This window comes from Carettochelys insculpta, chromosome 1, assembly GCF_033958435.1.
Source record: "Carettochelys insculpta isolate YL-2023 chromosome 1, ASM3395843v1, whole genome shotgun sequence".
Lineage (NCBI taxonomy): Eukaryota > Metazoa > Chordata > Testudines > Carettochelyidae > Carettochelys > Carettochelys insculpta.
This window is the reverse complement of record NC_134137.1, coordinates 250,188,342-250,214,866: the sequence shown is the minus strand read 5'-3', so window position 1 is coordinate 250,214,866 and position 26,525 is coordinate 250,188,342. Positions and strand designations below refer to the sequence as shown.

At 42.1% G+C, this 26,525-nt stretch overlaps 1 protein-coding gene across 3 annotated transcripts in view; it reads right to left on the bottom strand.

Moving 5' to 3' along the window:
- Positions 1–26,525, bottom strand: part of ITPR2 (inositol 1,4,5-trisphosphate receptor type 2) — a 340,554-nt gene that overhangs the window by 176,766 nt on the left and 137,263 nt on the right. For all 3 annotated transcript variants that reach the window (XM_075004401.1, XM_075004407.1, XM_075004412.1), the window contains 10 exons: positions 17,511–17,704; positions 16,019–16,151; positions 14,873–14,930; positions 13,269–13,434; positions 11,255–11,428; positions 6,206–6,295; positions 5,944–6,069; positions 4,576–4,698; positions 3,099–3,299; positions 25–276 (listed from right to left, as the gene is read on the bottom strand). In XM_075004401.1, coding sequence (XP_074860502.1) covers positions 25–276; positions 3,099–3,299; positions 4,576–4,698; positions 5,944–6,069; positions 6,206–6,295; positions 11,255–11,428; positions 13,269–13,434; positions 14,873–14,930; positions 16,019–16,151; positions 17,511–17,704 — 1,517 coding nt within the window. The remainder of the gene's footprint in view (positions 1–24; positions 277–3,098; positions 3,300–4,575; positions 4,699–5,943; positions 6,070–6,205; positions 6,296–11,254; positions 11,429–13,268; positions 13,435–14,872; positions 14,931–16,018; positions 16,152–17,510; positions 17,705–26,525) is intronic.

Sequence of the window (26,525 nt, the reverse complement as noted above, 5' to 3'; positions counted from 1 at the left end):
CTTCAGTTGTTGAGTCAGGCTTACCTCTGGTATGCAGTCATCATGGGTTACCACTCTCACTATGTCATCCAGTGGCAGGAGTGAATTGCACTTGATCTCTGTGTATACATTCTTCCCCTCTGTACATGCTGCTAGCAGTTCTACAAGCGTGACATGGTAAGCTAAGGGTCCACCCTCATCTGCTCGGTCTCGCTCTGAGCACATCATTTGTAGGAGGACTGGAAATGATGCTCTATCATTGTAAAATATCAACACATCTTCACCTCCGTTTACCAGCTGAAATGATAGTATAAAAGTCTGCACAACCATTCAAGTGCCACACAGAGTACTCACTTTCTAATAATTTGCTCTGTCTCACAAGGTGCAAAATTGCTCTCTGATTACATACACAAAACTACGAAAAATAGAATTCAGCAAACTGAGCGTATGTTATCTGAGTTGCATACATGCAAATCTGGAAATACTCTACTGAAGTCACTTGATGCAAAGTGAAATTCAACAAAGTTATTCCAGATTCCTGTTTATGCCTATATTTATCTAAGTATGTACACCACTCCAAAGTCACGGAGTACCAAAGTAACTTAAATATTAATTAAACCTCCACACCGACGTGAGATTCGGAACTGTTACTGTCCCCACTTCATAGAATAAGCACAGAATAAACGGCACGCCCAAGATCTCACAGCAAGTCTGTAGGTAATACAAAAACTGAACCCAGCTCTTCTGTGTCTCTGGCCAGTGTCTTGAACACATAACTATCCTTCCCTCCTCTATATAGTAGAGACTATCTATGTCCTAGCATTGGTAATACAAGGCCAGTGATTCCTTTAAATGGAAAAAAAAGATGCAGCTATTGATAGCTGAGATTGGAGTAATATGAACAACTCACTCATCCTGGAAGGCTCAGATACACCAGTTAGCCACATCCCACACCCAGGGTACACATGGTACAGGAGGGAAAAAATTGTCCCTAGCAGAGTTCTTCTCTGAGCTCTCCCAGTGCACTCAAGGTACCTGCAGCTACAGTACTTGAGGTTTGCAGCTTACTGCCTCTACTGTGTAAGCTGGCACAGGACGCACACATAGTCTTAGCTCTACATTTTCCCCATCCCCTCTCGGGCACAGTGTACCCTTAGGTGAGACAGGGAGGGCAATTCTCATGCATCCCTAAGTGCAAGTGTGGCAACTGTGCTGGGTAGAGCTGCCTAAAATTTTTCATTTGACATTTTTTCAGGATAAAAAATAGACTCTTTGGGAAGAGAAATCTTTTAGTGCAAGCTTTCTGTTTCTTAACTTTCCAGTTTTTCCATCAGTACTGGACATTTACCAATTTTGAAATCCAGATTTTTCTGATTTTTTTTTCTTTCACTGTTGAATGCAACAGAATTAATCATTTTAGGGTATTTTCCCCACCAACTTTTTTTCTTCCCACCCCCTTCTGCCACACCTTAAGTGTTCCAAAACTGAAAACTTCTTCACTTTGGGGGAAAAAAAAGTGGGAAAAAGGAAAAATAAAAAAAGTTGGAGGGAAAGTAATAACACATATATTACTTATTTTACTGTTCTCAGTGGAAAAAAGTAAAAAGGAGGGGAGAATGAGAGAATACACATTAGAAAACTGGAAATGTTGAATGTTGAGAATATTTGTCCATATTTCAACCAAGTCTAGAATATGGCCCTTACATAAACCATTCATGGAGGCATTGCATGCTACCCCATTTAAGAGTCAGATACAATCTGGCCCAGAATCACTTGCTAAAATGGGCCTTGAAAGCGCTATGCATACAAGAAGTCTTTCTACTGCTCTACTCTGCTCTGATTAGGCCTCAACAGAAATACTGTGTCCATTTCGGGATGTCACTTTTCAGGAAAGATGAGCGCTAAGAGCAGTAACATATAATAATTGTTTCAATTCTGTAAACTGAAAGCTTGCAATTGATGTAATATGTTAATATTCTTCAGTCAAACTGAAAAAGTTGAAATGGCATTCATTAAAGGTTATCCATGTCGGACGAAGTTTTATTTTCTCAATTAGAAAATATTTTTCTTCGTTGCTCTAAAGGTAATTTTCCACACACCTCAACTCTGCTCAAATCATAGCTATTGTTCATCTCTGTTTTCTTCCTCAAGTTTCCTTCCCTCCACCCCTCCCAAAAAAAAAAAAAAAGAATTGCAAAAGAATGAAAATAATATTTGGTCCTTGATCTCACTAGCACATAAGCTCATCTACATAATTTTACTCATGTGAACAGACTCATTGAAATTAATGGGACCGGTCACATAATTATAGTTACCTGAAAGAATAAATGTGTGGAGATATGGGCAGGCAGACTGGGGAAAGCCCCTGAGCTTGGATCCTCTTCTCTGACTGGAATGCTGGGCAATCAGATGACAAGGAGGATGGGGAGGGACCCTCACTTACTCTGGCCGAGGGCCCCACAAAACCCTTATCCATACCTGTGTGTAACAAATTATGCTTCCTAGAGAAGCAAATTTTTGTTCTCCCACTAACTTCAATCGCGTAAGGATTTTGCCCAAAAGAGAGCTGGTCCACACAGCAAAATTTACCAAGTAAATTTCAGAACTCCATTACTCTGGGTAAACCCATAGTAACGTCACTGACTTTCGCAGAGTGGTTCCCGAATAGCATCAATGGAATTGAGATCAGAATTGGCCTTTAGGACTATAACGCAGTTCCACAAAATGATTATAATGAAGTATGAATGAAAGAAAGAACAAGTTTTGTTATAATACAGTTTCACAAAATGGTAAATTTTGCTGGATAGAAGGGATACAACACAGGAGAATGAAGGTCTGAGTATGGAATTCAACTATTTCTCTGTTGCAAGTCCTGGTAGTAGAACACTGCACAGCATCTCTGTAGCTTTTGGATTGTACTGGTAGTACTTATACAGATGGCCTCTCTAAATTATATTTAACTCAAAAATATGTATGCTAAAATATTCATTATTCGTGATAACATTAAAAAATCTGCACCTACAATGCCAGTATGTTTCATTTGCATTATTAGCAGAGTAAAGCAACCTCAGAGTATTAGAATGTGTCTTATAAAGATATGATATGAACAGTTAACGTACCTCTGTCATTACCATATCCTGGCATTTCTTCACATATTTGCCATCTGCTTTTACAATTGTCTGCAGAAAACGTAGGTACTCCACGTGTCGGCCGTGTGTCTCTATACAATGTACGAAGTGCTGCACTACTCTCTCACTAATTTCGTTGCACAGATGGTAATTGTTCATAAAGATGTGCCGCATGGTTTCAGCTTCAAGCAGCTAAACAGATTTAAATCAAACAGCCCCATTAAAATGGCAAAGATAATGTATAGGATGTCCTAAGAATGGATACTGGAAGAGGAGCTCAGAAGTCACCAGGTCCAGGTAAAGGGACAGTGAAAGGGCATCAGGGCAGAATCCCTAACATGTGCCTGTTTATGGGAAGTGCCTCCCACAGGAGAAAGCGCAAAGGTGCTTGTGTGAAAATGTAACAAGCTGGGTTATGGAGGCACTGATGGGAGGTGAGTGTCAACAGCACGATATTGATTGATTATGCCTGAAAGGGAGGACAAGGAGTTTATGTATGCTACAAAAGAGAAGAGAGTGCCACTGGAGGAATGTGAAAACAGGGGTGACGTGGTGACAGTGATGGGTTAGGACAGTGGGAGCAGCCTGCAGCCCATCAGGGGTCTATGGGCAACCCATGCACACACACCCTCTAACCCCTCCCCCGACACCTCACAAACCAGCAGGGTTCAAGGTCTGGGAGGGAAGAGGAGGAGTCGGCACAGGGTGCAAATCAGCTGACTCACAGCACTCCAGACTTGCTGGGACTGGGAGGGAGGTGAAGAAACAGGGCCCTTTAGAGAGAAGGCAAGGAAAAGGTTGGGTGAGGGTTTGAAGGAAGGGGTAAGGAGCAAGCCCTAGAATGGGAGGGAAAGTCGAGCAGCCCCTCACAAAATGAGACGTGGCACACATTTAAAGCAATGCCATGTATGAGGTACAGCTTAATTTGCCCCAATGGTTGATCCTGTTGTATTGAACAGGGAACAATAAAGAAGTAAAAATCAAGTGTAACATATTTAATCTTATTCCTGTGGTCTTGTTAAATGTACGTGCCTGATTTCAATCTTGCAGCCCACTCACTAGTGTTGTTTGCCCATCGCTGGGCTAGGAAAACCATCTTAGCATTAGCATTCTGAATGTATATGCATAAAATACTGTCGGTTTGGTTTGATTTGATTTCATTCACATTGCTTTACATCACAGAAGCTCCATTGATTTCACTGGAGTCGCTCCTAATCTACAGAGGCATGAATGTGATCAGAACAAGCCATGGGTGATATTATCTCTTGATCGTGAGACCTCACACCTGTGTGCAGATAACACTCGGCAAATTATAAATGCAATGTGCTTTACACTCTCAGAAATGGATCTCTATAGAAACAATGAAGGAGGGAGGAAGGAAGAAAGGAAAAATGCATTTGGCATTACATGTCAGTGAACCAGAACCCGCTCAAACTATTTTAAACAATGAATTGCATGAAATACTTACACCAGGAGTTAAAAACAAATTGAGATTTTTGTGGAGAAGAACTTGATTCTGAGGATTTCCTCGACAGAAATTCTGAAGGAAAGTGTGAGCTAGGTTCATAACTTCATTCATCTTCTCATCTGTCTACAGATGAAAATATCAAAAGGGGAAAAATAAAAAATATTTGCTAAACCTCCACATCACAATCTGATCAGTAACATACCAATTCTCTCCCAGTTTCCTGAGCCTTCAAAAGATGTCAGCTCTCTCTCTAGCAAGAGTGGGTGCAACTGCTTTTCTCCAGAGCTCACCAATAGCTCCTTCTCCAGTGAACCACTAAAGAGTAGCATAAAGTGTTATATTTCCCAGTGCTCATTTGTCTTTTTTTGCCCAGGCTCTTTGTGACATGGTTTTATTTTGGCTCTGCCACTAAACATCATAAGCCAGTACATCAAAGATAATAAATCTAAGGACCAATTTTCTTACAAGGGCCTAAATTTAGGCTCCTAATTCCATATTTAGGCTCCTACAAAGTGACCTGATTATTCAGAACCACTGTGCATTCCACTCATCCCACTGACTTTTGAAAGCCAGACCAATTAGGTGCTTAAATATAGATTTAGGTGACTAGCTTTAGGCACCAGTTTTCTAGAATAGCTCATTAACATATATGTAGAGAGCCATTTTATGAACAAGTGTGACAGCTAACTATCTTACTGAAGAGAACTTAACCCAATTTCAAAGTCTGAACAGTAGAGCATCAAATTCAGGATAATGTAAAAGAGATCACAATTAGAGTCATATTTTTAGTGCTTACTACAGACACATGCACCCGATCTTCAAACAAGAACTCCTGAAAAGACATCTAGATCCTTCATTTTGGTGGTCAGATCAGTAAATGGGGAAGTCTAAATGCTGGAGTTTTGCTAGAGTAGAGACTTCATAAGGATGACAGGGTTTGATCCTGAGATGTGTAAACGCTGATTTTATGTGCCCACAGTGCCACTCTGAGCACCAAAACCTGTACATCCTGCTGTGGTCTTCCACGTAATCAATGCCTGTCCTGCCTCCCGCAACTGACCGCAGAAGTAAAGAACTTTGCATTCAAAGTATGAAAAGATGTTTTTATTCTGCGTACCTGAGGTGATGAATATTCATGTTTCCAATTATGTCCTCAGTATTTCAGCACCCATGCTGTAAAATTCAGATCACCTTCCTCATTGTCAAAGTACAAAATTAGGATAGCACAATTTCCAGTCTGATCCAAAGCCCAATGAAGTCCATGGGAATCTTTCCAATAGTTTCAAAAGGCTTTAGATCAGGAAAAGTCTTTTTAGGTCTGTCCAATCAGTGACTTCATGCCCTTTACTATAAATAATCGAGTCTAACCTTTTCATAGGGTATCTGCAGAAGATCCAGCACCACCAAGTGAGCACCCATATTCTTCAGTAATCGCTGTTGCTGATTCCGACACTTTTTATTCTGGACACAGAGTTTGCTGAGTCTAATCAAAATCTGGATTAAAAAAAAACAAAACAAAGACCCCAGCTCAAAAAAACTCAACTGTAAATCAGGATTTACTATGCCATCATAACTAATATGAATCCACAACACCAAAACCTAAATCTACCTCATTTGTAGGTATACGCACCTCTTTAACTATGTTGTAGTTATTACTCTTATTGCTGTCAATCTGAGGTTTTTTCGTTCCATCCTGCACAGGACTTAAAATATTCGGTTCCTATGATTTAAAACACAACAAGTGTTTTCAGTGCAACAGCAAATAAAAATGAGGAGCGACAACAACAGAAGTGGAAGTAAAGAGGAGAAATAATGGTCCAAAGGTCAGGGTGCAAGTCTGGGACTCAGGAAATCTGGGTTCAATTTCTTCCTCTGCCACAAACTTCTTGGCTAAGTCTACACTCGAGTGATCTGTCAACAGAAGTTGCTGTGGGAGGAGATCTTCCAACAAAACTTCTGTTGACAGATCATGGCCACACATGAAAGCAGGGAGAGGCAGAAGGCTGCTCTCCTTGTCAGGGAGAGGCAGAAGGCTGCCACCAAAAGTGCTGAGTGCTGTTGCCAATATGTTGACAAAATGCCTGTTTTGTTAACAAAACCCTCTAGTGTAGCTGTAGCCCTTAAGTGGTCTTTGGACAACTTACTTCGTCTAATTTCCTCGTGAGGAAATTTTCCCACCTCATAGGGGCCTTAAGAGGCTAAATATACTACATCACAAAATAATGGAGACCATATGAATACCTTAGATAGATTTTTGTCCATGCCAATGTATCTCCACATACATCAGGAAAGATTACAGACTGAAGTTAAGTAATTGTAACACAACACACCTAGAGAATAAGATGAAGACAACCTTCATAGTTAAGATACATATTTTCCTAAATCATGAGGAACATAAGATGCTTGAGGTTGATAATCTGGCAGCAACCTGCCACCATGAGGACGAAGGATGTTTCCTCAGAACAGATGACATGACATTTAAAAGTGGAAAACTTGACCCTCCTGTTGAGCTCTGAGGTTTAATTGGGATAACAATGCTAATAAGCCTAAACATGGGATACTGGGTTCTTTGTAAGCCCCCGCTGTGTGTGGCTAGAAGAGGAAGCCATAAATTTAAGGCTTACATCATGAAGCAGTTGCAATCAGCCACCACTCTCTTCCTCTATACCAATAAAATAAGAGGATATGGAGGCAAATATTCCTGCTGGGTGAACTGGCAGCGATACCCTGTCCCACCTGTCCTGTTCAGTCTTTCTAGTCTGGCAGCATGGGAGTCTGAAAGACTGGGCTGTGATGTTGAGGGTACTGAATATGGAAGAAAACAGATGGTGGAGGTCTTGCAACTCCCCCTCAGTATCACAATTAAGATGAAACTACTTCAGTCACATTGAGGAGAATGAAGCAGATGGGATTCCGAGTTTCCCTCTGTCCTCAAGCTCGCTAATCTTTTAGTGAATAGTTGCACTTAAAAAAAAAAAAAGGCACACATGCATTTGAATTTGAAACCTCTTTCTGAATTTTCTTTAGATGGCTGCTATGATTAAGAGTTCCATAAATTCAATCTGGTCTTAAATTCCAGAGGAGCAAGAAGCAGCTACAAGGCCTGGCTATTCATGGTATTTTATAACAATGTTAGCCCTTTTCTTTGGCATGCTTGTGTTGATCATTGCAACAATGGATTATTACTTGTTTAGGTTTGTTAGCATACATGTTGCCTCTTACTAGCTGTTTGGATTGATGTTCAGGAGGATATTTCAGGTTCTTTGCTAGAATTTAACCATTCTTTTTTGCCCAGGGACTATTGATTAACCAAGATTAATTTACCTGTTACATTTATGAGCACTCTTCTTCAATCAAAGTAGTTTTATAATCCACAAGAACTAAGCACCTTATCTGTAAGTGCCAATCAAAGCATTAAACTAAATCCGTCTTTTCTCCAAACAAAGCAAAAAACTGAGTATTGAACCTAAGAGTATTCCAGGGATGCAGTTATCAAGAGATAATCACACCGCTGGGACATCAGAGACATTTGGTTGCATAGCGTGCCTCATTATGCCCTGTGATAGATGCTCTCTGTCGAGCTTACCCACAGGGGGCAAAGTAGTCACAGTGCATGTACTAATCTATGTTCTGTTCTGAATATCTGCGTCATTAGAGAATGGGAATTTTTAAAAATGGCTCCTTGCATACTTTGTAAGAATCACAGGCAATTACTGCTGTAGCATCAGTTATAGGAGCCCATCCTACAGCCTTGAGCCTGGGTCAGATTCTGCCACTCCTAAACTGAGTTATTCTTTGCTACTAACATAGGCTCCTTCATTTCAAAGTGAATTGTTCCATACACCCAATTACGTAGCTGGAGTTGATGTACTGTAATTTGAACTTCTGCACAGTTTGCGCTATGGGAGCTCCAGGGAGTGAACTTCCTTCATTCCTCATGAGAAGCAGGAGTAGAGGCACCAATGGGGAAGCCCTCCGAGTTTGATTTAGTGCGTCACTACCAGACACACTAAATCGAACTCTGAAAGAGTTCGACCGTGGCAGTGTCAACATTCTGCTTAGTGAAGGGGTACCCTTTGTTAAGTTAAATAGACCAGGTTCTTTGAGTCTATCACCATAAGGCAGGTTCTCTAATCATTCTCATGACAACTCTCTGAATTTATTAATATCTTTCTTCAATTTATGTGCACCAGAATGTTCCATTTGCAGTCACACTAGTGCCAATCATGGAGGTAATATAAATATCCTACTCAGAATTTCCCTCTTCATACATTCAAAGATCACATTAGCCCTTTTGGCCAGAGCCTCACAGTGGGAGCACTAGTTCATTGGATTATCCATAATGACCCCCAAATCTTATTCAGCCATTGCTCCTCAAGACAGAACCCTTCATCCATTAAGTACAGCCTGTATTCCTTGTTCCTAGAGGTATGATTTTTATATTTGGCCATCTTAAAACACATGCTGTTTCCTTGCACCCAGCTTATTCAGTGACTCTCTGCCACTAGGGTTATTTGCAAAACCAAAGGACCTCATTACTAAGAAATTAACATATCTGGCAAAAGAAAAAGTTGCAAAATTCTGCTGTAGTTTTTTAGCTCCATTTGCCCATTACCCATGCCACTCATTAAAGATATAAAAGGCCACAGGTTACAACTAAGCAGGGGATAGGCAATTCCACAAGTCTGAATTCATGGGGCTCAGATTCTTCTCTGGGGTAACACGCTGAATATCAGCTGAGTTACATCAGGGAAGATTTGGGCCCAAGCAGCTTCCCGGGAATTCTTCCCTTAGGAGGTGGGCACATCACTCTCTGAAAGCAGCAAGGGATTCAGCTCATCCCATCTAAGAAGAAAAGACCATCTTCTTGAGATGAGCAACAGCTCCATGCTTCCTCAGTGCCTCCTCAGTCTTCCCAGCCCATTTGGCACAATGCTCTCGCAGAAGCCCTTGCCCTGCTGCCAAAGTTTCAAGCTGGAAAACTATACTTATAGAATTTATATTAGAAGGCAACATAGAGGGAGACATATCATGGAGAAAAGTTATACTTCCAGCCTGGCCACCTCTCTACTTTCAAACCAGGACCCTCTCCAGGTGCCTTCTTTGGGAAGGTGCCACAAAGGCAGCATTCCTTTTTTCTCTATCCAACCAGCTCTCACCAATTTATTGTGAGTCTCACAATGTCTGGTATTTTCCCAGATGGCCCAGCTCCTGACATCACGGCTACATCTACACTAGCCAAAAATTTCAAAATGGCCATTTTGAAGTTTACTAATGAAGCGCTGAAATACATATTCAGCACCTCATTAGCATGCGGGCGGCCACAGCACTTCGAAATTGACGCGGCTCACCGCTGTGTGGCTCGTCCAGACGGGGCTCCTTTTCGAAAGGACCCCGGCTACTTCAAAGTCCCCTTATTCCTATCTGCTCATAGGAATAAGGGGATTTCAAAGTTGCTGGGGTCCTTTCGAAAAGAAGCCCCGTCTGGACGAGCCATGCGGCAGCCAGCTGCATCAATTTCGAAGTGCCACGGCCACCTGCATGCTAATGAGGCACTGAACATGTATTTCAGTGCTTCATTAGTAAACTTTGAAATGGCCATTTGCATGGCCATTTCAAAGTTTTTGGCTAGTGTAAACACAGCCCATGTGATCACATCATCTCCGCTTTCACTTAAAAATGAAAGTAAATGTCTAGCTCTCTATGGAGAGAAGCTTGAAAACATTCCCAGAGGGCATCCTCAGGTTTCAGAAACCAGGTGGCATATAAAAAGCAACCCTCATGCATTTAGTTTTCAACCTCATGATTGCTAAGTAAATCTTGCAATTTTGAGGACTGATTTTTTTTTTCTTTTTTAATGTAGGGTGATCCAATGCTTGCAGCAACACCAAGGAAATCTACCTTTCTCTTCCTAGTCAAACCTGTGACTCTCTGGCTGCTCCAAACCAAGGAAAACTCTCTCAGAGGGTGTGTATACACAGCAAAGTTATTTCAAAATCACGGCCATTATTTCAAAATAACTTTGCGAGCATCTACACAACGCAACAGCTATTTTGAAATAGCAGATGCCTTAGTTTGAATTTGGTGAACCTCACTGTATGAGGAATAGTGCCTATTTCAAAACAGGGTCTGTGTGGACTGGGAATTGGGGCTATTTCCAAATAAGCCGTTCCAGAATCACTTATTTCAAAATACAGTTGCTGTGTAGACAGTATTTCAGATTAGAGCCCCTGGAAGCCACTGGAGCTCCTGCTTCCAAGGGCTCTAATCTGAAATAGGCTCTGCTGTGTGTAGACACGCTATTTTGGAATAAATTTGGCTTATTTTGGGGCTTACCTGTAGTGCAGATACATTGTTCCAGAACAGCTTTTTTGAAATAATAACTCCAGTATAAACTATTCCAGCATAACTCTACAGTGTGGACATACCCTTAGATAACATAACTCCTATTAATATTAGCAGGGAAGAATACTGAGACCTCCTAGACAAGCACCTTTGTTTTCCTTTCTCTCCCTCTTCAATACTAAAGCTTACCAAGCACTTTGGATGTCACCTGCCTACTAGCAGCACCATTTTGAATTTGTAGCTTAATTAAGATATAGAAAGTGTGCATGTGTTTATTATGCAGTAATGCAACACTGAAACAACACAGGCAGTGTAGGACTTTAAAAAGTCATACCTCTATTGGTTCTTCGCCCCCTTTCGCCTGACTGTCCCCTAGCTCCCCACTCTCATAGCTGCTGCTCTTTTCAACCCACAGCTCCGATTTTTCTACAGTCAGTCGGAGCTGGTCAAGATCAGCTTTGATTTGCTTGTAGTTGTCTACATCTTGATTAGACACCAGTAACTGGACCTGAAAAGGCAGTAATCTACAATTACATTACAGCAGAGCCCGCAGCAGCTGCTACAGTCAAGTATGCAAACTGGTTTCCATTTTAATGCCCTAGTTTTGCCCCCTTCTGACCTCATGAAATTACCATCTTTCGAACTGATATTTTCCCTCTGTTGTCTCTTTGGCCCAGTTCAGTAAAGTCATCAATTACATACTGAAGTCAAACCGAAGTTATTGCCTTTGAAGACTGTTTTTCTCAAAGCAAAAAAATGCTTAAAACATTCTGCTTCCTTTATCATCACCCTGCCAAACGTTTGCAATGTAAAAAATTCTCTATAAACCCCCGAGATCTACGGCTGAGCTAATGGTGACAAAAAAACTGTGGCCCTTTTGGCATTAAAAGTACATAGCAAAAAGTGGTTTATTCCATGTAAGCAATATTTCACGGAAAGACAAGATTGACATTATAAAAAACCAAGAGATTTAAACGTAATCTGGAGAGATAGTCAGTATTTTCCAATTATTGAAATTTCAGTTATAAATTCCATCAAGATTTTGACTAAAAATGGAGAAAACAAAGTATATGTGACTTAACTTTCATTATCAGCTGAAGGGAAACTACACCTACATCTTTTTCAGCACTGATACTTGATGAGTCTCCTATCATGTACCCCCAGGGCTGATATCTTGCATTTTTCCAAGATCAATCTGTTTTTCTTTTTTTCATTTCCTGCTCATATAGCTAATCTTTCTTTCTCCTCATTGGCATTCCTAACCCCTCCAGATTTGTTATAATCTGTACAGCTCCTTATCATGCACTTTGTGCCTTCTCCTAAATTATTAATGAAGAGATTAAACAAAATTTGACCTAACAATGATCCCGGTACAAACCAATAACCACCATTAAGAAATCAAAATGCTTCAAAGGGAAATGCCACATTAAGTTAACATTGTCACATGGCAGAAAAGAACACTGATGATACATTTTTTACATTGCTGTTCGCAAATATTAGCTATTTTCTAGTATAACCTTGAAATTCTTATACGCTGCTTGCTTAACAGCCTACAGCCTTGCTAGCCTACTGAATTGATGAGTGCTGCTCATCAGCACATTCATATTCCACTTTCTCTTCAGCTCTTTTTGTTTATTTGCCAATTAGACTTTTCCTTTCTTTACAAAAATGGATATTAGGCATGCAACTCTCACTTAACCGGGAATAGCAGCTATTTATGCACCTAATCAGCATGATCCCACTTTAATATCCTGGTGGGAGGTCATTATGCAACTCAGCAAAAGTATTACAGCAAAGGCTTTCTAGCTACTTATCATTTGTCTGGGTTTAAGACAAGAGAACCTCCACCTTTACATAATGAGGTGACAATGTGCTAGTAAACTCCTGAAATAAGCATCCAGTGATCTCAAAACATAAATTTATAGGTCACCACAACCAAGCGTCCTCTATTACATAACCCCATTATATCAGGTTTCTTAAGCCTAATCTATTAACATGTAAAATATTTATATAGCAACGGGGGTGTTATCTGGTAGACAGAACAACAGCTGGCTGGCTGTACTATTCGCCTTCTGTTCTTTGTGACCTTGGGCAAGTCACTCAAGCCTACATTTTCAACAGCTACTCCGGTTCCAGGTTTCCCAATTTTTAGGTGTCCAGTTTGAGACACTTTGAGCCTGGCATGGAGAAAAAGGGGGGCGGGGGGGAGGGCTGAACTTACACCTTCAATTTATAAGGAAAGGACATTCTACTACTGTCACCAGCAATTCAAGTGAGACTACTGAACTTCAGGAAGACTTTCTTTTTCCTCACACAGGAGATTCCACCTAACACCCTTGCCCCCATACCTGTTTAAATGCTTGCAAGACTTCTGCTCTTTGGCTGAAGTGCTTAAATAGCAGCTGGAGGGCCCCTGACAGCAAAGGCGGGTAGTCATGCATGATAAGGTGAATGAGGACTCGTAGAAAAGTTCTGCCCCCCTCGTCATCAAGCTGCACTGGATTTTCTTCCTTTCTGAAAAAACCCACATCAGTTAAAAACCTGTGGTGTAAACAAGGACAAACTGTGAGATGTAAATTAGAAATGCTTGGGTTATTTTCTTTGTCAAAATCTGATGCATGTAACTGAATGGCCAGTTACTGGCTGGAAGTAAATACATATAAAATATATCAAATGCTGTGGTGGGACTCCATTTTGCAACCCATTAATTTATATCTTGGTGACCAATTCCTCATTGTACAAGTCCACTCAAGTCAATGGAGTTACACCGGAGACAGACTAGGCCCTATGTTCCTTCCTCTTTCGGCCACTGCTAAGACTTCATCTAGAAAAATGAACTGAAAAAAAAAATACACAAATTGCCCAAGGCATCATGCTTTTGGAGTCATATTTATAATTGAGCAGGACAGAAAGCAGATTCACACTTTGCATATCAAAGCAGAAATAATGTTTCCAAGAAGCCATTCATTCTCAGTGTTCCAAAGAATCAGGTGCCAAGAACCACACCAGAGCTGTGAGCTGTTTTTCCATTATGGGAGTTCAGGGACAGGACTGGAGTAGGTCGTTGTGTTAGCAAAGATACAGAACACATAGGGGACATGCTCAGTGCGAAAAGCTCAGAAGAGCCATCTCAAACATCTCTCCTCCTTCTCGTGATCTCTGGACAAATCTTTAGAATCTGAGGCCTTATTGACACAGGAAACAGTTCCCTTTATAAGCACACCTGCCCAGTTAAACCAATATAGTTACACTGGCACAACTCCCCTATGTCAACATTCTTATTCCAGAATAAAAGTGGGGATTTTGGCTTAGTTTAAGCCACCTCCAAAGTGTGAAACTAAACCAGGAAAAAGCACTCATGCTGGAATGAGGGTATCCACACACATACCAGTAGAACCCACACCTTTCGTCATCCCAGTTTAACTTTGCCATGTAGACAAACTTTTGTTAGAGACAGCAACCAACTGAAAACAGAATCCAAACCTTCCTGAGCTTTGGGGGAGGAGTGTCCAATCCAAATCCCACAACTGACCAAACCAGAGCCATAAACATTTGAATTTTAGGGTGTTTGGACCCCAGATCTGAGCTTCATGGCACTGGCCCATGCGTAACATCTGTACTTGAAGTAGAAGCTACTAGTCACACTACCTCCTTTGTCTGAGACTGTGTGTTATGTGGCAACAAACTAGTGAAAGGAGAGGAAGCTATGAAAAAAATAAGCAGAAACTGTCAGTTTAAAAACTGGCCTCAACTTCCTCTAGGGGAGGTCGAGGTTGGACATTAGGAAAAACTATTTGACCAGGAGGGTGGTAAAGCACTGGAATGTGTTACCTAAAGAGGGGGTAGAATCTCTATCCCTAGAGGTTTTTAAGCCACAGCTTGACAAAAATCTGATCAAAAGGGTTGTGTGTGTTACTGGGCACATACAGACAGAGGTACAACTTGTACATACCTGCCAGCAAACATTGTTTCAGCCTGAGCTGCAATTTTATCTATATCAGGAACAATCGCTGCAAAAAAGAAAATACATGATCATAATTTAGTGTGCATACCTAAAGAAGCTATGGCTGAAGTATATGCAACAAACTGAAGACCCAATTATGGACTCCTTAGGCAGGCAAAACTCCATTTGAAGCGGTCAATGAGAATTTTGCCATAATAAGGAGAGAAGGATTTGGCCTTATTATTCTTATTTGCATTTCAGTAGCATCCAAGCATCCCAGACATGTAGTGGGACCCCTTAAGAACATAAGAACGGTCATATTGGGTCAGACCAAAAGGTCCATCTAGCCCAGTATCCTGTCTGCCAACAGTAGCCAATGCCTGGTGCCCCAGAGGACGTGAACTGAAGACAATGATCAAGCGATTTGTCTCCTGCCATCCATCTCCCGCCTTCGACAAAAGGCTAGGCACCATACCTTACCCCTTGCTAATAGCCAGGTGTGCTAGGTGTTGTACAAATAGACCATAAAGATGACCCTGGCCCATGAAGAGCTTGGAAGCTGCATCCTTCCTGTTTTCTTTAATGTAAACAACCCCACAAATCAGCAGCTAATGACACAAACCTGTGAAAGAATTATAAATAATTGCAGTTCTGTTTGCACCCATTCCCTCTGCTCTGCTATCAAACCAGAATACTCCCTGCTCATTTCTTCACAGACAGTTCTGGGCTTTCTTCCATGCCACTGCTCTATCCACAAACCTTCTCTGCAATTTGGTTCATCAGCTCTGCTTCCATTTAAATCCATCTGAAAACCTTAGTTCTGCCATAAGGCACACACACAAAGGACAGGAGAAAGAAAAACAAAACAACATGCATCTCCAGCCATCCCTACGCTATCCTCCATGCTCTGTTCTCACCCTCATTTGTTATGTTATGTTGCAAACCTTTGGGAAGAGTACAAATGAATAATAAATCACCATCATAGGAGAACTGAATCAAATTTTAATTAGAGAGCGGCAGCCCAGAAAATAGCCATTATTGTGGACTGCGCTCTGGCTTTCAACTTGGAGTGATGTGTATCTTTCTGAAACAGCAGAGTTCATTGTTGACATAAATTACCTCAATAATAAACTGCAGTATGATAGCAACAGTTACCTGAGGCAAACCCTGGTGAGTCCAGTGCAGACATGGTGGAACTATCAACTGTCTCACTGTCGTCTCCAAATTCTTTTTTATAGGCAGACAGCATGTAGGATATTCTATAGTCCAGTCTCACACTAAGGATAAACTAAAAGACAAGTGTTTAAAATTAGATATGTTTTTTTCTTCTTATTTGGTAACATGCTTTGTGTGGGGAAAGGGAGATAATTTTAAGTGGGTTTGAGTCCGTTAATGAAAATAAAATAGCTATGTTTTTCAAAGGATAATTTTTGTGATTGCTTTCCTAGGATCGGCTTCCCGTATCACATTGAGGCATTTAGGCTGCACATACCTCACCACAAATATCACAGTCTGTTCAAATGTATCCAGGGGCACTAGGACATGGCCACTGAATCAGAAGACTGTTCCAGAGCTGCATGGAAACACTAAAGCCAAAGATTTCGTCTTTCAGTGCAAGACACCAGTGGTGGTATCCTGGCCAGTGTTTGCTTTTTGGGGACACTTTCTGGTTAATAGAAACCAGAGGTAAGAAATTATTATTTATGTAGTTTTCCTTTTTAAATAAACATAAGTGGCTCTTTGGTTTTACACCGGGATAACGGCAAGCAGAATCTGGCTCTGTGTGAACATTCACATGAATGAGATCAGCAATATTTGGTCCGCATACATTTTCTAACTCTGAGCTGGGGCTGAGTAAGAAGCTACACTGCCACTGAGCCCTGGCCTGGAGCATCACCTGCTGTGCTCACATATAAGTCCTGAAATATGCAGCAAGCATAACCTAACAATTCCTAGACTTTCAGCAACTTGTAATTAAGGAAATAATAAAAGGCGTACTTCCTAAACATTAGGTACAAATTAAAAGCTTAAAAACTGATAAATTGTGTCAACAGATAGCAAAATTTACAAAAAGTACTGAAAAACTCCTACAGACTCTGCGTGCCTACCGACGTGAGAGCTGATATGCAGAATAATAGACACTGTGTGGCACATAACTGACAGCAGCACAAGGTGAGACACCTAAGGACACAGGCTAGTGGACGTGCCTCCTGGTGTGGCTAGGATAAAATGACACTCATCCAAATTCGGTTCTCAGGCTCACCAGTGAACATGAGGAGAGGGCTTACAGAATGCCAGGCCCTGCATTTCTCCAGCAGGTCAGGACTCCATTCTGTTCTTAGTTACACTGGTACAAATGAGGAGTAACAACTGAAGTCAATAAGATCACACTGATGTAAAACAAGCATAAGCGAATCTGGAAATATAGTCTTTTTCTCTAGAGCATATTTCTGGGATAGTTTTAAGGGCCAGATTCGGCCACTTTTTTGGACACTAAGCAGTACCCTTCTCCTTGCTGAGGCACAAATCTTAGATTGAGGAGTTATTTTCTCTAAGAAAGATTGGGTAACAGAATTTGACCCTCAGTGAATAAAGACATAGATTAAATTTATTCAACTGCTTTGTAATTTTCCATCGTGGTTTTCACCTGTAAGATCTCAATGATTTTTAATTTTGTGTCCATCACAGTCACATCTTCACTGTCTGCGGCACTGGCCTGCTTGCTAGAATGGATGCTTGGTTGTACATCTGGGATGCTGATGGGAAAGATAGATCCTCTGCTCAGTACCATTTGTGTCATCATCTCTCCCACACCGTGGATGGTCCTCATAACATTGTTTCCTAGGTATGATCAGAAAAAAAAGTCATACAATAGGTGGATCTTGTTTTCAAACCTCCACCCACCACACACACACAGTCCACACATCAAAAATATCCCAGTAATCTTAACGGCTCTACTAAGGACTAACTCATCTCTTTCCATCTGAAGCTGAATGGGAAGGAAGAACTGAAGTCAAAATACCTATTGTTTTGGAGCCAAATGAATCTGACACATCACACTTTTGCAGAGGGCACATTTGCTGGCCAGTGAAGGGACAAGGATCCCCAAACCCTCACATACCCCATCCATGTGTTTTTAATCTTGGTCTGCAAGGAACACCTGTGTAGAAGAGTGCATAGTTCAGTTTCCGTGTGCACGCTGATTCTCAGCTTCTCCATGAAGATGTTCCTCAAGATTGCCAAGAGCTCCCGAGAAGGCATCGAGGCCAGCCTCCTGTACTGAGGCAGGTTTAAGTATACCTATGCTACCCCTGATAAGCAGTTGTCTCATCTGTTGTTACAAATCTCCAGTTATGGGGATGTAGAAACCTGCACATTAGGAACTGGGTTGAGACCAATGAATGACTTAATATGAGACTAAGAAGCCATTGGATGCTAAGGACTTTTGGTCTCTACATACCTAAACTGATTTTTAACCAGTTACCTAGAGGTAGAAAAAGCTTTGAGTGCTGTTCCCTATTATTAAAACCCTGAGACATTTGATCATTTTATCAATCAATTTGTTACCATGTACACATCTACCTACAGATGCACACATTTCTTCTAACTGTTTAACAGAGATTGGACATAATTGCTTAACTTACAGCTCAATTACTCCCTCATTGTTTAAATAATCAGCGTTCTGAACAGAAAGGAATATGCATCTAGAGTATTTATTTGGATGTACCAAAAATATTTCCATCCACAACTCAGAGCACATACACGTACTTTATAAAATATATATACTCTACAACCTGAGCCAATGTTCCTACTGGAAAAGCCTCCATATTCTCACAAACTAAGATTCCTCTACCATTCACCCCCATTTGTTCAACCTTTCCACACTTTAGAAAAAACCTGGAAAAGAGACAAATCTCATAACCTCAACTGAATGTCAAAATATCTCTAGGTGGAGTTACATCTCTTGGCCTGGACTCCTCCTAGGAGGAAACTCACTCTCCTGAGAGGTAAGCTTTCCAGTTTAATCTAGCCCAAAGCATCCAGTTCAGCCATCAATTCTATCGACCCTGCTGGGAGTTGGATCAAACGCCACGAGGATGCTGTTTGTTCACTGTGCTGTTCTTCTATTCTGAATTTTGACATGAACTGTAGTTCTAGGAATGAGTGACAATCTGCATTCTAGGATGGGGGAAGAAGGAAAGGAGGAGAAATGTGGGCATTTGGAAAATTTGGAAAAGGACATAAGTAAGACAAGGAGATGTTGGTGGAAAAAGACCCTTAACTCGGAACAGAGTTAATGGTGAGTAGGAATACTTAAGAGTATGCAAAAGCAAACCAAAGGCTGGAAGAGAAGATAGAATTTGCCACAGGAAGCCTTAAGGAGTTCCTCAAATTTCTTCTGTATGCTTTAATCACCAGGCAACTGCCACGCCATAAAGACCCTCCTTCTATAAAATCTGAAGCAAAAAGGTCAACATCCTATTATATTTTGCTAGCTATATCCTCCCCTCATGCTTTTTTGCCACTGTTTGTGAAGTTCAAGTATTGTGTGTGGGGAAAGAGGAAGCCTTTAACCCTGACTTAAAAAGAAAAAAGAAATTTGCTTTTTCAAAGTGAATGGAGACACAAGTGTCACATTTACGGTTCTGCTCAGCATTCAGTCTGGTGTGGAATCTGACTGCACTGGGCTTTGGAAATACTCCATCACATCTGCACAAATTAAGGTGGAAAATTATTTCTGACGTTTTTGCATCATACAAGGAAGAAAACCATAGGATTCAGCCTTCAGTCTGATATCCATACATCAGGGTCATCCTGACTAACTGCGTACACATAAACAAGGCCATAAAAAATATCTTTCTTAAAAGTCCTCCAGCTACTGCATGGTGCTGTAAATTGCATAACTCGCAGAAACTATCTTTAAACTGCATGAAACATGGGACTAGGATCACCTCTCCCTCAATGTGCTAATCAAAGTTTATGTGCATTGATTATAATGTAGTTAGAACAGTTTGAAAACAGGCTTACAAGGAGAATCAGGTCCCCTGACCTTTGAAGTGGCTCCATTTAAGTTAAGGCGTTTTTTAATAGCATTTACCATGTATTTGTGAAATGCATGATCACATTCATAACACACTGTCCTTTCAGCTGCATACTCTACTGACAAAAAGTACAGTCTTAGGATGATTAGATGAGCTCTTGATTTAAAAAAATGAAGCAACAACAACATAAAGTAAAGAGGACAGTACAAGATCACTAGACTACATTGCTCCTTGGTGGCCAGTCAAACCATTACTTCAAAAACGTGCATGAAGTTAAAATTTTCTCAAATTGCAATGGAAACTTCAGAACTCCATTCACCAGTGAACCAGGGTGTTTATTCAGTAAGTTCACTAGCACTAGAAAGTAAAATGAATTCTCTATAAGACAAGCCAATGGAGTTCCGTGCTACAGCCAGTGCAGTATAGAATTCGGCCACAAAAACTGAAGTGGCATGAATTTAGTTTTCTAGATTTTTATGTTAATCCCAATTTCTTTCTAATAAAGTAAATCTTGAGAGGTTGTCAATGGCAGTTGCAAGTAGTCAGCACTCCCCTCTGGAATAGGTCCACGGGTTGCATGTATTCAGTGTACACTGAGAGAATTTCTGCTGGCAATTCCTTGTGTATTTCAGTCATTTCAAGCAAATGGCCATGTCAAAGATTACTAATGAGGTGCTGAAATGCATATTCAGTGCCTCATTAGCATGTTGGTGGCCCCAGGTCTTTGAAATTGCCACTTTTCGCCGCCACACCACTCATCCAGACGGGGGTCCTTTCTGAAAGGACCCCAGGAACTTTGAAATCCCCTTACTCCTATCGGATAATAATACTGGCCTCTGCTGATAGGAATAAGGGGATTTCAAAGTTGGCGAGGTCCTTTTGAAAATGACCCCCATCTTCACGAGCCGTGTGGCAGCAAAAAGCAGCAATTTCGAAGAGCCGCAGCCACCAGCATGCTAATGAGGCACTGAATGTGCATTTCAGTGCCTCATTAGTAATCTTTGAAATGGTCATTTGCATGGCCATTTCGAAGATTTGGGCTAGCGTAGACATGGCTTCAGTGAAACATGCTTTTAGGAACATCCATGAAGGGCAGACAGAAAGCTGGATTTAGAGGTTTCCTCCAAGAGGCCTAAACACAATAATCTACAGCCGTGTCTACACGTGCACGCTACTTCGAAGTAACGGCACTAACTTCGAAATAGCGCCCGTCACGGCTACACGTGTTGGGCGCTATTTCAATGTTAACATCGATGTTAGGCGGTGAGACGTCAAAGCCGCTAAACCCATGAGGGGATGGGAATAGCGCCCTACTTCGACGTTCAACGTCGAAGTAGGGACCGTGTAGTCGTTGCGCGTCCCGTAACTTCGAAATAGTGGGGTCCGCCATGGCGGCCATCAGCTGAGGGGTTGAGAGATGCTCTCTCTCCAGCCCCTGCGGGGCTCTATGGTCACCGTGGGCAGCAGCCCTTAGCCCAGGGCTTCTGGCTGCTGCTGCTGCAGCTGGGGATCCATGCTGCATGCACAGGGTCTGCAACCAGTTGTCGGCTCTGGGGATCTTGTGTTGTTTAGTGCAACTGTGTCTGGGAGGGGCCCTTTAAGGGAGCGGCTTGCTGTTGAGTCCGCCCTGTGACCCTGTCTGCAGCTGTGCCTGGCACCCTTATTTCGATGTGTACTACTTTGGCGTGTAGACGTTCCCTCGCAGTGCCTATTTCGATGTGGTGCTGCGCAACGTCGATGTTGAACATCGACGTTGCCAGCCCTGGAGGACATGTAGACGTTATTCATCGAAATAGCCTATTTCGATGTCGCCACATCGAAATAGGCTACTTCGATGTAGGCTTCACGTGTAGATGTAGCCTACATGTTACTTAGTGTAAATATCTGCCTTAGAATGATGAAGGTTTAAATCAGAGCTACAGAAAATCTGAACGGGGGCAGGTCTGTACTTCAGATCTGTTATATACAATCAGCATAGTCCAGAGGATGGGACCCTATAAAGTAAAGCCCCAATTTAGCAGACTTTGGTAACAATAGACATCCACCGTCCTCCCCTCCCCGCTCCCATTGCTCCCGAAGCCCGATTAATTGGCGCCCGTAAAATCCTACGGCCTGCCTTCCACCCCACCCAAAAAAAGTAAGGGACTTACTGGGTCTGCCATGGCTGAACCCTCCATGGCAGCCTGGACTGCCACCGGAGCTGCCACACACTCCTCCCTACAGGGGTGGGGTGCATATGCAGGCAGACAGCACTCAAATATGTGCCCACCCCTGATGGGAGGAGCGCATGGCGGCTCCAGCAGCAATGGCTCCTCCAGCCATGACAGGAAATCTCCAGCCTTGTGGCGGTGGGTGTCGCAGCCATAGCGGAAAAGCTCTAGCCGTGTGCAGCGAGGTCCCCCCACCCCCATGGTGGCAGGATTGGAAGTTCCAGCCACAGTGGCAGGCTCCAGTGGCTCCTCCGGTAGCAGCGCTTCCTTTGGTAAGTTGTGGGCATTTGGTGGGGGGGGGGGAGCCTGGTGGGGGTGGATGGGCAGTAAACCTTCTATTTAATGGAGTTTCAGCTTCAATGGACACCCCTCCCCTCATTAGTCTGTTAAAATCAAGGGTTTACTGTATTCTGTTCCTAGCCTCTTTTTTTGTTACTCCTCCCACCTTTTGGTCTGGTCTACACTAGGGGGCAATGTAGACCTAAGGTACAGAACTCCAGTTACTTGACTGGAGTTCCCAATCATGCAAGCGGTGCTTGGAGTCAATGTACCTTAGGTCAAGTTGCCACAACATCCCCATTGCAGGGAGCACAAAAGTTGACAGGAGTGTGATAAGTTGTTGATTTAGTGAGTCTTTACTAGACCTGCTAAATCAACTCCAGGGACATCAGTCTCCGCAGCTTCGATCTCCTGGTAAACAAAGACAAGATCTTTGTCTCATTTGTCTGTTTAGATTGTAAACTTTGTGGGGCAGGACACGTGTCTTAGTAAGTGTTTGCAGAGTGCCTAACACACTGGGCGTAAGCTGCTACCACAACTGAAGAATAAATTAACCTCCTACCTCACTGTTACTATTGGGCTAAATACTGAGAATTACTGAGCTACTGAAGACAATGTATTTTCCCCAGAGTTGCACTGTCAAGAAACCCAAAAACAACCTGTTACAGTTTCACAATTCTAATGTAGAGTATATCCATGGAGTTAGGGATAAGTGATCTATTCTGCAATATATAATATAATGAAAGAGTAAATCAAAGTCGGTTGTGATACGCATTTAAACATGTTATAAATAGACAGGTACTAAAATGAGGGGCTGAAAAAAGCATGCTTGTATCATTTGAAAAGACAACTATGCACCTCCTTTTCACTGCATTGTATTATAGTGATCACAGTTTCCTGAGGAACATTAATTTCTGTCACAAAACTCTGGCACTTAATCACATATAGTTTGGCGTGACTGGCAACACCATGGCCTTTCTGAGGAGTTAAGTGATAAAGAACATGCAGCTAACATGGTGGATCAGGGGATACTTCACTTCCTGCATAACACATATATCCAGATTTAATTCATTTATTGGTCTGAACAATTCTGAGTAAAATAAAACAGTTAGGTGTTGTGCAATATAGCATGAATGTTAAATGACTAAGCCATATTCAGTGAGAAAAAACTACTGGAAGAGAAATTGGCAAACTATGCCTCATATTACATTGTTCCCAGCCAGTGGCTATGTGGTAGCTTCAGTTCTGTTCCCAGGGAAAAAAGAACTAACACTACAAGCAACATCATCACTTGCATGATTAGGAACCCTTGTTGGCAGTCTCACTGGGGAGGCTAGAACAAATATGGAAGATGAAGTATATATGAGATGAGGTACACGACTTAGTATGAGGAAGCTCAGAGAAAGCAGAGCCCCATCCATACTTAGGCTTCAAACAGACAATGGCCTTCAGTCTCCAGTGCGGATTACCTTTTACCTGGCACAATGTTTCTTAAGGAGAGATTATGATGCCCATAGTCTTGCTGCAAGTAGTCCCCTGAACATCAGTGGAACCCCAAATGGCAAAAAAGACTATTCTGCAATAGGAAAAGTACCACTATTTGGCCCTTGGTTTATTTTAAACTTGAGAATGTAATAAACAGAAAATTATTGAGGACGCTCTTTAAAAAAAAAAGCCCGATAATGTTTTCTGCAAAAGTATTGTTGACTCAACACAAGACTCATTCCAAAATATCAAACATAATTAAATGTACTACTACCAGTTATATATTTCTATTCTTGTTCATACCAGTCACAAGAGGACTGATCCTGTTCCCGTTGATGTTACTGGCAAAACTTCCGCTGACTTTAATGAGTAAGATTGAGTGAGGTATTCAAGAGCGCTCAGCTCTCAATAAGGCATTCTAAAAAGCCACCAAGTTTCCCCAACAGATCTGAGCAGAGAGGTATTCCCATTCAGACCACTGGGAGCTGCTGGGTCTGGACAGTTCTGATGGTCTTTACTTAAGTGTTTGAGAGTTGTGGGGAGATTAATTCCTTTCACAAGTCTGTTCCTTAATGACCAGCTGCAGGATAAATGCACCTGGGTCGATCACTCCAACTGCTTACTAATTTGTCCAGTAAAAGTGCAATGCATTTTGCCTTTAAAAAAATTTTTAAAAAATGGGGTGGGAGGATACAATGAGAGATTTTGGCAAACAAACATGTGACACTGCTCGCATAAAAATAAACAAAACACCAGACTCTAGGAAACATTTTTACCTGAAAAAACACCTGGATAAATTTTTCTTACTGAGTACTGTACAGCTAAAGACAAGTTATTGTGGTCTTGCTAACATATTCTGTATTGCCATGACACTTATAGCCTCTGGATAGCTTTCTGTGCAATCAGAACCTGGCAGCATGTGCTACTTAGAACATTCCTGCTCAGGCAACTCATTTCTCTTCCAAACGGACAACAATTGTGAGGAAAGGATGAGTAAATGGAATAGCAAACGTCCCACTGGGCCCAAATCTCTTCCCTGTTTGTGGAGCCAAATATTGCTAAATATCATCCTGAAACTACTTATGCTCTGCATTTTTGGTTAACTCATCGTGACACTGCTCCCTATATTCTTCAAGGACATATGCTTAAGATTATGGCATAACTAAGATGTACTATGTGCAAGCAGGAGCACATGAGGTGTCACTGAAAAGGTTTTGATTTATTGAATATGATTATCATATTTATAGACATGTATCATTTTTGTATCTAATAGCTGGAAATATTGTCTGTGCCCCTATTATAAATAAGCCTACACTTGGGGAACACCTACTAGACAGAATGGACTCACTCTAGATTGCTGACTGGAAAGGGCCATTAAGGAAAACAACAGGTTTTAAAAGATGCTCATCTCCAACTTGGAGGTCTTCATGAAGATGCTGTACATAGCCTCTGACTCAGACTGCTGTGGCCCTACAGAGACATATGACTGAGTCACCCAGTAATGGACTTCATCTTGGAATACCACCGTTTTTCCACTGACCAGCCTGGGAACTAAAGTAGAACACAAATGGTTGCTCCCCCGCATTAAACAAATGCTACTGAAGGCAGCAGCATGAAAACAAAGTTCTTCACTACCTACTTGCCCAAAGACTCACTCAAAACCACCCAGAAATAAAGACTGCATCCTGCAACAGATTAAGCAGATGGTAGAGAAATCTAGCCGTTGAGGCCTTTGAAAAATGGGGCTCTGGAGGCAACTAAGCTGTGGGGGATAATCAGATTAGATTCTGAGGTCTGGATACCTGATATCACCTGAATATTAGAACCACTGATCTTAAATGATTGTCTCCTCCCCTGCTCTAACCAAGATTTCATCAGAGAGCTCCTCCCTGTGTTGGTCCCACGAACTGTTAGGCATCCACAACTTCCACAGATGTCAGAGGCTGTGTCTACACGTGCACGCTACTTCGAAGTAACGGCACTAACTTCGAAATAGCACCCGTCGCGGCTACACGCGTCGGGCGCTATTTCGAAGTTAACTTCGACGTTAGGCGGCGAGACGTCGAAGTCGCTAACCTCATGAGGGGATCGGAATAGCGCCCTACTTTGACGTTCAACGTCGAAGTAGGGACCGTGTAGACAATCCGCGTCCCGCAACGTCGAAATTGTGGGGTCCTCCATGGCAGCCATCAGCTGGGGGGTTGAGAGACGCTGTCTCTCCAGCCCCTGCGGGGCTCTATGGTCACCGTGGGCAGCAGCCTTTAGCCCAGGGCTTCTGGCTGCTGCTGCTGCAGCGGGGGATTCATGCTGCATGCACAGGGTCTGCAACTCGTTGTCGGCTCTGTGGATCTTGTGCTGTTTAGTGCAAGTGTGTCTGGGAGGGGCCCTTTAAGGGAGCGGCTGGCTGTTGAGTCTGCCCTGTGACCCTGTCTGCAGCTGTGCCTGGCACCCTTATTTCGATGTGTGCTACTGTGGCGTGTAGACGTTCCCTCGCAGCGCCTATTTCGATGTGGTGCTGCGCAACGTCGATGTTGAACATCGATGTTGCCAGCGTTGGAGGACGTGTAGACGTTATTCATCAAAATAGCCTATTTCGATGTCGCCACATCAAAATAGGCTACTTCGATGTTGGCTTCACGTGTAGAC